The 16,602-nt window shown below is 41.5% G+C and overlaps 1 protein-coding gene across 1 annotated transcript in view; it reads right to left on the minus strand.

Annotated features, from left to right (window-relative positions):
• LOC120717254 (sodium channel protein type 2 subunit alpha-like) overlaps positions 1 to 16,602 on the minus strand; it is a 218,048-nt gene that overhangs the window by 34,682 nt on the left and 166,764 nt on the right. Inside the window, exons 17-19 of the mRNA XM_040005166.1 lie at positions 7,936 to 8,109; positions 5,664 to 5,825; positions 5,388 to 5,582 (exon numbers count right to left, since the gene is read on the minus strand). Of these exons, the coding sequence (XP_039861100.1) occupies positions 5,388 to 5,582; positions 5,664 to 5,825; positions 7,936 to 8,109 (531 nt within the window). The remainder of the gene's footprint in view (positions 1 to 5,387; positions 5,583 to 5,663; positions 5,826 to 7,935; positions 8,110 to 16,602) is intronic.

The raw sequence follows: 16,602 nt of genomic DNA on the forward strand, positions 1-16,602 counted from the left end.
CCTCTCACCATTTACCATTTCCTTCTTCCTTGTTTAGTTTTTCCACTACTTTTCCCTCTTTAGTTCTCTTGCCAAAATGTTTTCCTTTTCCTTCCTCACCTTTTCTCTTCCTCCTTCATTTCTTTTATTCTCCTACTCTCCCTTTGTCTTCTTTTCTTCCTTTCTGTTTTTCTTTTCATCTTTTCTTTTCTCTAGTACCTATTTTCTTCCTTTTATACCCTCAGTTTCCTTGTACCATTTCCTCCCTTTTCCTGTCTTTAAACATGAGACTACTTTTCTTGTTCCTTTCTTTTACCCTGTGCTTCTAAATTCTCCTCTTCTTTCTTTTATTGAATTTCTTCCCTCTTCATTTTCTTCCTCCTCAACTTCTTTTCTTTCTCCTTCTTTCCTGTACTGTATCAGTTGTATCACTTTCTTCCTCAGGTTCTTACGTCTCTATTACCTCTTACCTTTTCTCCTCATCCTTCTGCAATAATCCTTTAACTCTTTTTTTATTCTTTGAATTTGTTTCTTGTTTGTTCTACTGACAACTTCTTTTCTTGAGTTTTTCTCACTTCTTTCACTTTGTGAGTTCCTCTTCTTGCTCCTATCCTTTCCCACTTTTTGTCCTCCTTCCTTTTTATTCTTTTCTCCTCCCCTTTTCCTTCTTCCTTCCCTCTTTTCTTCCCTTTGCTCCTTCCTTATCTTCTCTTGCTTGTCTTTAATGGCATCTCCCTCTTGTCCTTTCCTTTGATCTTTTCTCTCTCTGTCTCTGTTACCACCTCTTTATTCCTTTTGGCATCACCTCGAGTTACCTTAACTTGAATTACCCTTCCTGCTTTCCTTCCTGTCTGTTTACAGTATTTGGACATGCTTTCACTTGTTTCCTCCTTCCTCACTGCCTGTTATGAGGTCTGACAACGTGACATCCTATAACCACCACCACCAAAAAAAAAAAGTCATGCACACATACAAACACGTGAACGCATGCAAGGCATGTGCACACCTAAGCACGCTGAGGTGTGCACAATGGGGCCATTTCTAAAAGGATAAATCACATGAATAGCAAAGGTTCACACACACACACACACACACACACACACACACACACACACACACACACACACACACACACACACACACACACACACATTCATTCACTCAGGTCAGCATATCCCTCTGTAGGAGGAGATACAATTCCTGTCACTGAGGACGGAATAAGAGGCTGTTGACGGCATGCTTGTCTGCGTGTGTGGTGTGTGTCTGTGTGTGTCTGTGTGTGTGTCTGTGTGTGTGTGTGTGTGTGTGTCTGTGTGTCTGTGTGTGTGTGTGAGAGAGAGAGAGTGAGTGTGTGAGCTGTCTGGCCTATCAAGCTCATTATTAAATATCCATGAGACCATTAAGCTAAATAGATGAGTGAGACTCTATTATTGCTGCGCGCACACACATTTCATGATCCACTGACTGGTGAATATGAGAATCCACTACAGAGTATATTACAGGCTGTGAAGACTAGACGAGGAAGAGGAGGGACAGAACGAGGAGCCCAGGGAACAAATGAAAATGATGAAAACGGAAATTAAGGAGTAAAATTAAATTGTATTCAAGCTCCTTTTTCCACATTTGTTGATCCTGCTTTCTTTGTCATATAAAGCCTCCTTTAAATATATTTATTTAAATATATGAATTTAATATATTCTATTTAGTCCGGTTATATTTGGACCCCAAACTCTGGTGTTGGGATATATATACGCTAAGATCTGACTGCTACTCAGACACCTGCTGCTGCTAAAACATAAATACAGTTTAGAATAATAATGCTATAAACTGCTGAATCTGTTTGGAAACCAAATAACTGGTATAAGGTGACAACCTGCAAATTTAAATGCAAGTTTAAACTTGGTTTTTTAGGCTATAGTTGATGCTTTGTATTAAACCCACAATAACCTCAAGAAAGTGAGTATGTCCGAGAACAACATGGAGAGCAGGGAATCAAACCAACATCCAGGTTTTCACTGGTTTAACACGGATCCTTCTATGGGCATAATTATGCAAATAAGTTTATCAATCTTTCTGCGACCGTTTTTATGGACAAAAAAACTCATTATTTTTGTTCTGCTTAAATCATCCTTCAGTGGGTGTGGAGGTAAAAACTCTTCTTTGCAGGAAGACACCTCAGAACCAGTTTGGATCAAATATCTTTTCATTTATTTTGGATTTCTTTTGCCTTTATTTAATAACCTGCTCAACCTCTCAAACTGGTGCCCAACTTTGTATATAGTCGCACTTCTATCAGTTTGGATGGATTTTGTTGAACTTCATCAATGAAAACAATAATAAAGATTTGTTGGTGCTGAACGTGGTCTACAAATGCAGATGGGATATCCCACAAAGGTGGAGTTATTTAAGATGCTTTAGCTGTCATCATATTACCATTGCCCCTGCAAGCTGCTTTGAAACCCACCCCGAGCTCTAGCTCCTTCTTTTGGATCTTGTGTCTGACTTAATTATCATCATGTTGTCACCGATGCCTGAAATCTTCTGTTCTTGGGTTTTGCTGCTGCTCCCTGCATCAGGCTCATGTTGGGACATCAACGATTATGGAGCCATACCAACAAATCTATGATGTACTGTTTGTTAACAATAAAACATTTTGAGATGGATCTAGTTCCACAGATCCAGAAAAAAACTAAAAACTTTCAATCCAAGATATTTTTATTCCAAAAAAGAAAAGGTAGCATTGGTGCGGCACCTTCTCTGCTGCCCAAACATCTCCTGTTCACGAGTTGATTTATCTGTTTGACCTGTTGTACTTTGGTTAATTTAAAAAAAAGAAAATCTTGTATTCGTCTTTGTGAGTAATGTCACCCTGAGATCCCGGTTCTAGGAAGAAGCATATTTATGGGATAAATTCATCTACAATCCACTGAGAATTAGGGAGGAGCCAGAAACACAACAGCTGAGACAAACTAGGAAATCATGCATACAGCAGAAGAAGCTAAAGTAACACTTTCAAGTGCTGGGATTTTATTTGAGTGTTTTTAATGTTTATAGTAAGGGGGAATCCAGAATTTGAAGAAAATTAAAAACTTCAGCTCAGTCTTGAAACCAAAGTTAGGAGGAGGTGCAGGAATCAGGCTTCACCTCAGACTACTTGAAATAAAAGCTTATTATGGATTTTATTTTTGTCCAGTGAGGCCAAACACAAGTTGATGACTGGCTTTATTGCTTGCATTCATTTCAGTCAGATATCCTCCCACGTTATTCCACAGAGGAATATCCTCTGTAGCTGAGGAGGTAGAGCAAGTCAGGCTTTAATCACAAGGTTGTTACTGGACATTCAGCTACTCGAAGTACGGGAAAAGGTACTGAACCCCAATCTAGCCCTGATGAAACAGGGTATGAGTGTATGATGATAAGGTTTTTAAAAATGATTAAAGGCATAAAGGAGGTGTGCCAAGTACCTGTCCTGACAGGTGCATTGAAATCTTACTGTAGAGGAAAACTTACTAATATTTACTCAAAATCTGGTTCAGATGTAGTTTGACTCCTGAACTTACTCATTATTATTTCAGAGACGTGTCAACTCTACCAGCTCACAAGTGACCAGTACTTTTTTTTTTACTAATGCTGCGGAACAAAATAATAACAAACACACCCTGCATGTGACAAAGTGGTGAATAATATCGTCTTGTGTGCTTGAATGAGTGTGTGTGTTGGGGGGGGGGCATTTGACCATCTGATAGTGGAACTTTCTCTTCTCCAGTTACGTACTACTATAATCCCTCTCCCCCAACAGACAGACACACACACACACTCTGATTGATTGATGTGTTTAGACGTGCAGAGGTGACGTGTTCATGCTAGCAGGGGGTTGCATTGTATAGTAGGAGAGGTAAAACGAGCTCCGTGTGTGTGTGTGTGTGTGTGTGTGTGTGTGTGTGTGTGTGTGTGTGTGTGTGTGTGTGTGTGTGTTGGGGGTGCTGGGTAAGATGAGATGACAGATAGTTATCAGAAGAAAGGAAATCTTTTCTGTTCTCCTTTTGTCAAGTGCTCCCTGCATTGGTCTGTGTGTGTGTGTGTGTGTGTGTGTGAGATAACACTTAGTCTACACAAAAATTAAACTGCTAATACAGTCCAAGTAAAAACAAAACACATAAAAATGGAACGAGCATGAAACAAGTGAAATGTATTTGTTGGTCAAAGGAGCTCAGCTTCAAGAATTTGCTCTGGAAATTTCTTAATAATGAAAGTTATAAGATGAAATAAATGACTTTTTGGATATGTATGTTGTGATGGTGAAGGCCATCAAAATCAGCAAGCATCCCTCCTCTGTGGACCACAAGTCTTCTCCGAGCTGGCTGAGCTGTCACATTTTCATCCCTCAGCCTCGACTCGAAGCAGGATTCGATACCCGCGGTAGCACATGGCTAAGTCAGGTCAGGAAAGCCCACCTGCTGACCAAAACACAGCCTTTCTCTTCTGCCCAACAGTTATTTTTAACGAGCTCTGTTTAGCCAAAATGCTGAACTCTAACTCTACAGTTAACTCTAACCCTAACGACTGTAGACTCGGTCCAAAGTGCTTGGATAGAAGACAGCTGGCCTTTGATTCAAGCACTTTGGACTGGACCATGACCTGGACGATCAAGAACCTGCACAGACACACAAAACTACACAACTACCAACTCAGTTTGCTCACAGTTATGAGCAAAGTTAGCCAGCATCTCTCACTACACTGAAGCAAATATCTCAACTTTTGTGAAAAATCTTCCTCACACTGCATTGAAACTCTCATCAGCTGAGATTCTCCTAACAATCAGAGTCCAAGGAGAAGCTTATGGACGCTGTCTGACAACAACAGGATTTCAAGGGTCTAACTTCTCTTTCACATTGACACAGGGGGACAAAGGGACACGGCCTTGAGAAAAGTGAGAGAAATCATTAGACTTCATGGTGAGTTATGATAATATCTTACAGCAGTATTCGAAGTGTAAAACCTTTGTGTTTGGGTTGAATACATCATTGCACCAACTTAGGTCAAAAGCAGCCATTCCTCCTTCTGAACAACATTCCAGTTTGCCAATGTCGAATCATTTAAAGTGACTGTCTCTGGAGACTGACAATGACCTTGAGACTACAGGGACCAATGTTAAATAGCTAGCCAATGATGCTAATTTGCTAATGATGCTAAAGTTTTACATCTCCTCAAAACATTTGTTTTAACTTGCAGACTGCCAACACCAACTGACCGGCTGGAGCACAACGGACATTCCAGCTTAGTCCAATAGATGATCATACCCAGTATAAGTCAGTCACACCTCCTAAAAGTCATCATTATGATTAAAACACTCACAACACCTGTTAAAATTCCAGAGGGATTCTTTGATTAAGCAGGTAGGAACTCACCACCAGGTTTCCGATGACCATGACCAGCATGAAGACGAGGATGCAGAGCGGCTGCCCTGCCACCTCCATGCAGTCCCACATGGTCTCTATCCACTCGCCGCACAGCACCCTGAAGACGATGAGGAACGAGTGGAAGAAGTCCTTCATGTGCCAACGAGGAAGAGTGCAGTCCTTGGAGATCTTACACACACATTCCTGCAGAGGCGGCAGAAAGAAGCTCAATGTTCTGAACAAGCGACGTCAGGCCCGTACCTTAGTCTGGGTCAGAAGTGCTACCTGGTAGTTTTTCCCAAACAGCTGCATGCCGACCACGGCAAAGATGAAGACGATGATGGCGAGGACGAGCGTCAGGTTGCCCAGAGCGCCCATAGAGTTCCCGATGATCTTTATCAGCGTGTTGAGAGTTGGCCATGAGCGAGCAAGCTTAAAAACACGAAGCTGCAAGGGAAGCGAGGAAAAAGAAGAGACAGAAGAGCTAAAAACAGGTTTCTCAGATGATGTCATGGGCACATTGCTCAAGAGTTGTCTGCCATATTGGATGTAATTGAGCCATCGGTTGCTAGGGGAAAATGGAAGTTGGCAGTGGTTCCTGTGGCTGTTTCTAGGTTAAATCAGCTGTGAAGACAGTGCTACATGAAAAACCACACAGACATTCTCCTTCAAAGTAAACGTTGTGCCTCAGCACTGCAGCCAACATGTTGCAAAGACACAACTATTACTTTGAAGGTAAACTCTTCATTTCTGGTTTGTGTCACACTTTGCGCAGTTTGACTGCAGCCCAGAGAGCAGTGTTTGTGGGCAGGTGCATGACGTCCATTCCAACTACAACTGCAGCAACATACTGGTGGTCAAAGCAATCACAAGGAGGACGGGGAATACACCTTTTTCCCTAGCAACCACTCATTGGTCACTGACTGGTCTCTAGGCCTGTGTGGTTGGGACCTTATTCATCTGATCCTATGGTCACATGTCAAGAATAATTAACATCACACGATGGGTGTCTGTAAAACTTCATTACAGGATTTCTGAGGAGAGTTTGGTGTGGCCTGTCATGGTTAATATGCTCGGCAGTTCCGCAGTAACCAAGCGCCTCCATTTTTATTATGATGATAGCCAAGTTGCCTCGTGTTCTTCTGCTAAATTTCATCAGCTTTGCCTGAAATGTCATGTTTGTCTGAAGTAAATGGTGTAAATGTCTCTAAGATTGAGAGATTTTTGGATCTTTAACAAGTCTGACAAAACAAACAGAAATTTAAATCGAAGATTTGAGGAAAATTGCTGATTTTTTTTATTTGAAGTTCATTTGAAGATTGTGTCTGAAGCTGCATACTCATATTGCCACAGATGGGGCTTTGTGTCGTTTTTGGACTCACAGGTGTTTTTTTACTTCTCTCTTTATTTTAAATAAATCAACCAAAAGAGAGAGGAAGACTCAAAGACAATGAAAGCATGAAACAAAATTAAGGTCAGCATCAGAGAGAGAGGAGAGAAAGAAAAAAACAGTATTCAAAATTACAGAGCACGGCTGAGAAAACAGAGGAACAAAAGAGAAACAGAACAGAGGAAGAAAAAACAAAGAAACCAGGCCGACGCAGAAGAAAGGCTCAAACATCAGAGTGGCTTTATTAGTGTGTGCGAGTCTGTGTGTGTGAGTGTGTTTGCCTCTGGTAGAACCTGACAATACCCAGAGTGACACTTAGAAAGATCGACGCAGACTGATGAAGACAGCCTGCGAGGATCTGTGTGTGTCAGTGTGTGTGTCAGTGTGTGTGTCAGTGTGTGTGTGTGTGTGTGTCTGTGTGTGTGTCAGTGTGTGTGTCTGTGTGTGTGTCTCTGTGTGTGCGACCACTACTGTCCTCATCTTGTTTTCCTTGTTTGCCGGTGAAGCAAAATTGGACACAGCGGAACTTATATTTTGAGTGACATCGCTCATTATCAGCCAATCATCACGTCCTCTGCGAGGTGCGAAACATCCCGCTGAATGCTGCCGTCTCATTGGGCCTTCAGCTGCCAATCAGCTGAGTTTCCAGCTTAATTATTATCTCCCGACTATGAATATACTGCGATGTCCACTTTCTTTAATAATTCCTAATGAAACAGAGAGCGGATGTAGCTGTTCTTGTGTTTGTACATTGGAATGTGCTTTCTAATGTCAGACTGCCTGTACGAGGGTAATGTGACACCATGTGACTTTCTATCAACATGTTTTAGAAACTATTTCTCCTGCTAAGATCTGACAAAATGTAACAAGTGCATTTCTTTGTTTCTTGTAAAAACTGACGTGTTAGCCATTTACTCTAATGTACCTACCTTTAAGTATTTGTAGATAAATAAAATTAGATTTTTATTCAAAATAAAATACATTGACATTTAATTTAATTACTCAGGAATTACATCCTTAGTTGGGTTTCAGGATTTTTAGTCCTTCCAAATCAATCAGAAATCAGCTGGCCGATGAACTACGTGTTGTAATGATCAACAACATTTTAATTCAAGCCACCCCTTTGTTGAATTTGGTGGTAAATGTGGGACAATCGGTGTGATTTACCAGCCTGAAGGAGCGCAACACGCTGAGCCCCTCCACATCGGACAGGCCGAGCTCCATGAGGCTGAGGCAGACAATGATGCTGTCGAAGATGTTCCAGCCCGTCTGGAAGTAGTAGTATGGATCCAGAGCGATGATCTTCAACACCATCTCTGCTGTGAAGATCCCGGAGAACACCTGAAAGAGACACAGCAAGGAATGTAAGCTAGGTTTGGGACGTGGGGAGAGCGCTGCAACGCTGTTTTATGTTAGCATTCTTTAAACACACACATAATTTTCCCCGACTGTTTTTACAGCAGCACGCTCTGAATCACAAAACGGTATTCCTGTAAATGTTTATGTTAGCAGCAGATCGTAAATGCAGCAGCAAAGCCCTGTGTCCATATTATTTTGATTAAAGATGATTAAAAGGACCTAGAAGTGTTTCTGAAATATCACAGCCTCTGCCTGTGTCTGCAGGAAGTGAAAACATATTTAACATGGAGAACGATGACAGCGGCAGCAGCATGTGCTCATGCTGAAGCAGACGTTGAGACGAGAAGGTTTTTATATTTTGTCTTTCACTTTGCTGCCCCAGGATGAGAGAAATCGGGCTTATTTTGAACTGTCAATCATGCAAAGCTACTCTAACCAGTCCAAGAGGGAAAATATAAAGCTGGAAATGACCGGCTTAGACAGTCAGCCACCACCCATGGGAAAAATGCTTTTCACACAATTAGACGATACAAAAGCTACAAAGTAACAACACAACGTTCTTGTATTGAGAGCACACAAAAACTGAAACTAATTGTAACACTTCAAAGCGTTGGGGTTAGTAGTACTGAGAATACAAAGGAAGCTGAGTCACAAAAGTACACACAACACAAAGGAAAGAACGTGGACATGTGCAGGTAGAGACAGAGACAGTCAGGTGAGGACACACAACCACACAGAGATACAAGAACTAAATGAAGGGCAGAGTTAGCCAAAGGGTAGGACATTTCAGACTGGGTTAGGTTCACACACATACACACACAAACACACACACACACATACAAACACACACACACGTCACCTCGTATAACTGCTGCTGAAGTACACAAGTTCTTTAAACACCAGCAGGATTTCAGCTGCTCCAGAATAAAAGGACGTTCCAGCACACTGACCTGCTATGCTAACTTTAGCATGTGTGTCAGTTAGCATGAAGTGTAGCATCTTTCAAACAGCTGAAAGATGAAGCTAGCACAGAATGTACCACGAACTGCAGTTCCTCTAATGTCCACTCGAGGCTGTCTCCAGCACTGAGTCAGTCCCCATACACTCCCAGGTTCAAATCTCGGCTTTACAGCAGAAGGAAGCACGTTTAGAGCCTGATACAAGTAACAGTGTCGGACTTTAAAGCTAATTCCCCTCTTTGCAACATCTCTGAGTGGTGTGAGTTTTTAGGCAGCAGTGATCTGAGGACTTGGTGACAGACCTGTGTGACAGACAGAGTCTCTCAGTGTTGATTTGGTGATTTTAGAAAGTCTAATAAGACTTTTTCTCAGCTGGCTGCTCCTCTGGTTTGATCTCTTAAGCCTCTCTGTCTGCCTCTCAGTGCAGACCTCAGCTCATCCAGGGTCTGCCTCGCTCTGCTGTACATCACACGTGTGTCTGTGTGTTTGCTACATTTAAAGTGTGGGTTTCTTCCACTCTGTGTGTGTGTGTGTGTGTGTGTGTGTTCGTGTTTTGCAGCAGCTCCTCTCCCTGCTTGTTGTTCCAGACTGAGGGGATCCTCGATGTGACACAAGCTACGTGACACACGTGTGTGTGTGTGTGTGTGTGCGTGCATGTGTGTTTTTCAGCCTGTGTGTGTTTCACAACCAGTTTGTATGAAAAATGTGTGCATGTACGTCTCCTAAAAAGTGAGTTTTCACTTCAGTTTTATTTCTGTGTTTGGGTGCTACAGAAAATCAGAGGCTCTGGGGTTACCTCTCTCTAAAATACTCACACACACACACACACACACACACACACACACACACACACACACACACACACACACACACACCTCAATCCTCTTATATGGGCTCATTAACTCTGTAGTGCGTTGATTAGCTACTCAACAATCATGCTGTTATTATTACTGGCATCAGGAGAGCCTCTCTCTTGCTCTCGCTCGCTCGCACACACACACACACACACACACACACACACACAGGTAAAGTGTGTGTGTGTTTGATGTAATGATGAAGGAGGCTTTTTCAGAACCAAAGGGTGAAGAAATACATAGAATCAAAGATTAAGAGGAAATGAATCAGTCTGAAAAAAAGGTAAATTTAAACAAATTTAACAGAAGGAGAACAAGAAGAGGAGAAGGTGAGGAAGAGAAGAATAAGAAGGAGGCTAAAGAGGAGAAGTGAAAGAAAAAGGAAGAGAAGTGAAGAAGAAGACGAGAAATGGGGTAACGAAGAAGGAGAGGAAGAATAAAAGAAGAATGATGAGGAAGATAAAACTAAGAATAAAGGAAAAGAGAAAGGAGGAGGAGGGTCAGGATGTGGAGGACAAAGAGGAGGTTGCTGGTTTGAATCCTGCCTGAGTTTGCATGTTCTGTGGGTTCAGCAGTTCACATTTATCAGCGCTCTGTTGTTAAAGAGTGTGTGTTACTGATCGGTGCACAGAGTGTAACGGTGTGCTGACATCAGGCGGAGTGACATTAATCAAGTTAGACACAGTTCAGCTGTCAAATGTCAGCAGCTGCCTTTGGGCTCCAGCTAAAAATCACATCACTTCTCAGAACGCTTTATTTTATTATGCAAGAAATATTTTGTAAACTCTCTGAACGCTGAGCCTCAGCGAACATCACTCGGATTTATTTTTATTATAAAAACACGTGGACTGATTTTTTTCCCCTGTTTTATTTCTAAAGTTTTTAAATGCAAGACAAAATGAACAGGAACACCACATGGAGTGCACCAACCACAGCAATACATCATACAACTTTCAGAAATCATGGCAAAGTTCAAGAGAATCAGAACAGAATTGGGGGAAAAGGCTTTTAAATACGCTGCCCCTGCTTCCTGGAATAATCTGCAGAAGGAACTGAAATTATCAGAATTGGTTACCTTGGGAGAGTTTAAGTCTGTCTTAAAGGAACGAGAGAACAGCTCTTTTACTCAGTGTGATTGTTTTTAATGTACTCTTAATTTGATCTGTTATTGTATATTTTACACATGTTGGTATGGGATATTGTATTTGTTTTAAATGTTATATACCTATGTGGTATGTGACTTTTGTTGCCATGATGCCAGGTCTCTCTTGGAAATGAGATTTTTAATCTCAATGAGATTTTTTTACCTGGATAAATTAAGGACTAATAAAAAAGCATGAAAAAAAACCCTAAATTAAACCAGTAAACATATTACATTACATTGTACAAGTACATTTCTCCCATAACTCAGTCTATTAAAAAGAAATCAACAGATCACAGTTTTCCTTCCTTTCTATTATTTTAAGAGATACATATATGCATAGATTTGCTCTGAAAATTAGGACAATATTAATTTGCATATATGAGTTTTCATTTGTATCTCATTTGCTTCATTAGCATTTTGTTATTAAATTAATCATTGTACAATTTATTTAGGTTTTTGGGGTGGGGAGTGGAGGGTTGTACTGAATACTGAAAATAGGCCAATGAGAATAAATATCAATAATATAGTTTAAAATTTAGGTTACTTTACAAACAGCTGTCCTGACATTGGCTGTGAACAAAACTCGCCAGTCAGGTAGCGAGTAATCCCGCCACAATAAAGTGCAGTGTAATAATGCTTTAGGTCTCCATAAAATATGAAGATTAGACAAATAAAACAAGTGGAAACCAACACAGAAATGATAAAGCTGCAGTTCCTCTGTTGTCCACTTGAGGCTCACTTTCACCTCACAGGCAGCTGGAGCTGTTTGCTAGGCTTCACCTCAGCTGAGTGGCCTTTTGGAGCATTTTTAATGACATCATGTGACCAATAATATGGCTGCTGCCAAACAGTCTGAGCTCCTGTGCTTTGAATGATTGAGTGTCTGTGCATTTGAACTCTATAGTTTACTGATACGAACCACTAACCAAGCTTGGTAGCATTGCAGCAGCCAAATCACTAATTTGAGTGCGACATCATCAACCAGTGGTTTGACTGCATTCATCTTTTTATACAAGTTCTGTGTGGAGGGTCTTAAAGGCAGACATGTCTCACCTGAACTTTTCAGAGCACACTTTAATCAGGTATGTTACTTTGCTTCATCTCCTAATCCTAGCACTCTGCGATTTTACTCCAAATCAGAGGAGTTATGTTTAGCTTGCTTTTTTAAATTATACACGACTAACTGTCCACTCTTTGTTGTGAAACAGGCGTTAGTCTGTGGGCCGAGATCTAGGTCTGAGATCCAGTTCAGCCAGCAGACTCGCTCGCTTCCTCACCAAACAGTTACGTCTGTGAGAACGAAGAGATGGCAAGTTTAAGGTCTAGACACTGTGTTCTCCACTGAGTGTGTGTGTCTGCGCGTGCTGATTCATTGACTGAGCAATGAAAAACTACTCGGGTCAGCAAGTAAGTGTGTGTATGTGTGTGTGTGTGTGTGTGTGTGTGCGAATGCTGCTGGCTCCCAAACAGGGGTTGTCGACATCAGCACTCAGTAATAACAGTAACATCAGCAGAGAGAGGATGACACGGACTGTGTGAGTGTGTGCGCGAGACACACGTGATTATTTTTGTCACAACCAGGCAGATGTAATGAGTAAGCAGCGGGACACACACACACACACACACACACACGCACACACACACACACACACACACACACACAGAGGCTTTGGTCAGAGAGAGACACCGTGTCCATGTGGATTTCCTGATGATAAATTGCTTGTTCAAGTCTAAAACTCATCAGTTTTTAAAATGTTTTTCCTAAATTCTGTTTATACGTCAATTTTACTTTAAAACATTTTACATCCCTGAGTTTTTGTCTTCCCCATCACTGCCCTAGTGCCTGTTAGCAAGGGCAGGACTATGCTGACCAAATTAGATAGGTTACAGCAGAGGACTGTGTGTTATTGTGAGGAAACACCACAGAAGAAGCCTGTCACGCAACAAACACCTTTCTTCAGAGCAAGGAAACGTCTCATTCTTCACCTACATGCTAACACGACATCGGAAAAGAATTGGAAGAGTTACAGAGTTTGACTTTTTAGGTTTAAGACTCAAGACGTGAATGTTGTGGAGCAACATCTATGAATGACTTAATGGTAAGAAGCACTGAAAGAAGCGTGTCAAGTGAAATGATCCTCCTTTTATTCAGGAGTCTTTTGTTCATCAAGATGACCCCTGAATACACAGAACGCCCCAAAATCAGACAGCCCTCTATGAGCAAGCCCTTGGTGACAGTGGGAAATAAAAACTCCCTTTTGACAGGAAGAAACCTCAGGCAGAACTAGGCTGCCATCTATTGCAACTGGTTGGAGGGTTAGGGAAGGAGACATGAAAAAAGACACAGTGTGGAAGAGAGCCAGAGATTAATATTAACTAATTATGATTATATGATTAACTGTAGAGCGAATGATATTCATCCTGGAGATCCAAGACTTATAGACCTGTTCCGCAAGACTTTTCGATCACTCCATTGTTAGAGCAACTAAAAGTTCATATGCAATAATTTGCTTTATTTTGTAGTACACCTCCGTTATGTGACCTGCCCACTTTTCCATGCAGACACATAGAAAGCTAGAGGTGAGGAGACCAGCAGGAAAACCCTGTGAGCACCAATGACAACAGAGTCAGACAGCCTGAAGGGAAGAGCTGGGTTGGTGGCGGGTTGCAAAGTAGCTTGCAAATATAGAGCAATCAAAAGGGCAATCAAAAGAAATGTAAATGGGGTAGCCAGTTGCAAAATGCATGGGTCAGTTATATATATATCTCTATCTGTATATGTAAATATGATCTGCCCAGGGTTTTCTATTCTATTCTATTGACAGAGCTTAAGTTTTCAGTCTCACTGAACTCACTATGTTTGATTTATATTTCATAAATTCTGTGAAACTGCCACAACCCAAAGACTTTATATTAGCATGCTATATTAGCATGCTATATTAGCATGCTATCATTTCCTAGTTAAACAGTGTTAACATAGCATTCAGCTGCTAGTCCCTGTCAGACTGACAACTCAATCCGTCCATCTTCTTTCTCGTTGGAGCGTATCCTAGCTGTCATACTGTCATAGGTTGTGATTCAGGATACACTCAAAACCTTAAAATCAGATAAATGTTTTCAGATTTATTAAAATAAAAATCCAGACTTAATCTAAAATTAAGTCCATACTGTGCTTCTATGATGAGAGACATTAAAGGTTAAGTATAACGAGGATGAGTTGTGCCCTTGATGCAGAGTGCTGCTCTGTGGATAAAAGCCTTCAGTGAATGTATGCATTCTATAGATCTTTGCACACATGGAAATATTGATAAGTGAAACCAGAGAGCGACGCTGAAGAGCACACGAGAAACAGCTACAAAAAGTGAAAACTGACATTGATTGTGTCAGCACAGAAATGACCTGAAATGATCCTTACATAACACACACACACACACACACACACACACACACACACACACACACACAAAGAGACACACAGCAGAGGCTCTCCTGTCCGTCAGAAAGGCTAGCTAAATGCTATGTAAACATCTGTGAGGATTAGAGGTTTTAGCCTATAAAGAACTTAGCGACTCCACAGTGCAATCGGATCCCGTTGACACGACGCGGCGTTTATCTGAGACTTCAGCGCCTCTGAATTGAAATGGAGGAGCGCTTCAAACTGTTTACGTTGCAAAAGTATATAGCTGCATTAAACTGGAGGCAAGATGACAGCAACATTAGAGGGATATTATACAACAGCTCGTGCTTTTGACTCCTTGAAGTTCCTTGGGGGTTTTGAAGCTGTCTGAACATGTGGGCATACACAGCTGACCAGCTTAACGTACACAACATCATTATATAAATCGAATCAATCACTTTGTTTCAAAACTATCGATCCATCAGCTCTGTCTGCTCAATCCTACAGAGAGAGGCGAGCTATCAAATACCATCCACTCTCACACCTATACACTTAGCACATAAGAGTAAGACTCTTCAAGAGTAACAGAGAGCGACTCTTCCAGCAAAAACCAGGGCAAAAGATGCCTTAAAGCAGCGGTCCCCAACCCCCGGGCCTCGGACCGGTACCGGGCCGCAAGAGTTGAGGCTCAGGTGTGAAATGTCTGGTTTTCAGGATTTTTATCGGTTTTCAGCGTTATTTTGTTATCGTTTTTTTCATTAACTTGGTTTTCCTGGGTCTTTTCACGTGTGTTATGAATAAATCTTACCGTTTTCGGTACTAGTTTTATTTTTGTTGTATTTATCCGCGACACCTTTAAGGCCGGTCCGTGAAAATATTGTCGGGCATAAACCGGTCCGTGGCGCAAAAAAGGTTGGGGACCGCTGCCTTAAAGGGTCATTTCATTGTTATTTTGCCATATTTTCTGCAGTCCAAATACACTCACCAGATAAATCATCAGAAGATCCGTTCAAAGTTTTGGTGACTTTAAATTTTAAAAGCTTTTTTTGTCCCATAAATTATACAACTTCTTCATATTAGTAAAGCTGCTCTATTAATGGGTAGAGATTAATAACATCTCCTGGCTTTGGACCGGCTTCTCCCCATTCTGTCTCACTGTATGGTTATAGTGAGCCAAGAAAATGAATACAGACAATTAAGTACGCCTTTGTTACAGTAACAAACATGTCTGTCAGCACACAGTTAAAGCTGCTGTGAGCCTGTTCTGTGCAAACACAATCAACTCATGCAGCTATTGATTGGGCCTCTGGAGGTTGTGACAGGACAGCTTCCATCTTTGGCATTTCAGAACTGTGCCATAGATTTCTATTTAGGATTCAGCGACATTTGCAATCCTTATACTGTGTCTGGTTAATCTAAAATTTAGAGTTAGAGCAGCTTATGAGTTTCACTTCTGTAGTTTGAACACAGTGAAAAGACAGCGTGAGCATTGGTGGCTGCGCAACCAATCAGAAGAAGCAATAAAGCAGTGCCGTATTTCTCTGCTGATTCGCCTCAGTTGAAACTGAAGATCATTTTGTTTACTTACTCTTTGAAGTAATTGGTTGTTTACAGAGGAAAATGAATGCTGGGGCATCATAGCATTACTAAAAGCATCTCTCATAATCCATGTGACTCTCCCACAGAGGCCCACCTTTGAGCCTGGCCCCACTGACTGAACCACTACTGCCGGCAGGCCAAAATCACTGTTTCTACTTATAAACTGTATTACCATTTTCTGCCTGCAGCCTGAGCTGAGGAGACCTGACATCACTGGACGGAAACAAGTGTGTGTGTGTGTGTGTGTGTGTGTGTGTGTGTGTGTGTGTGTGTGTGTGTGTGTGTGTACAGGTGTGATTAGCACGCTGACTCTGGCTGAGGGCCTTTCACACCTCAGGTGAACCAATTACCATATTGCATCAACCTATCAGCTCCTGTCAGATAGTCGGGACACCTGCGGGCTCAAACACTGGAGTTAGTCACAGTGGTTTAAAGCTATCTGACCCGCATCTGTCAGCTCTAATACTGAAACCCACCTTGCCTTTTTTTTTTTTTTACAAAAGGAAAAAAACACAGACTTTT

The sequence above is a fragment of the Simochromis diagramma genome, unplaced genomic scaffold (genome assembly GCF_900408965.1).
Source record: "Simochromis diagramma unplaced genomic scaffold, fSimDia1.1 OVJJ01000097.1, whole genome shotgun sequence".
Lineage (NCBI taxonomy): Eukaryota > Metazoa > Chordata > Actinopteri > Cichliformes > Cichlidae > Simochromis > Simochromis diagramma.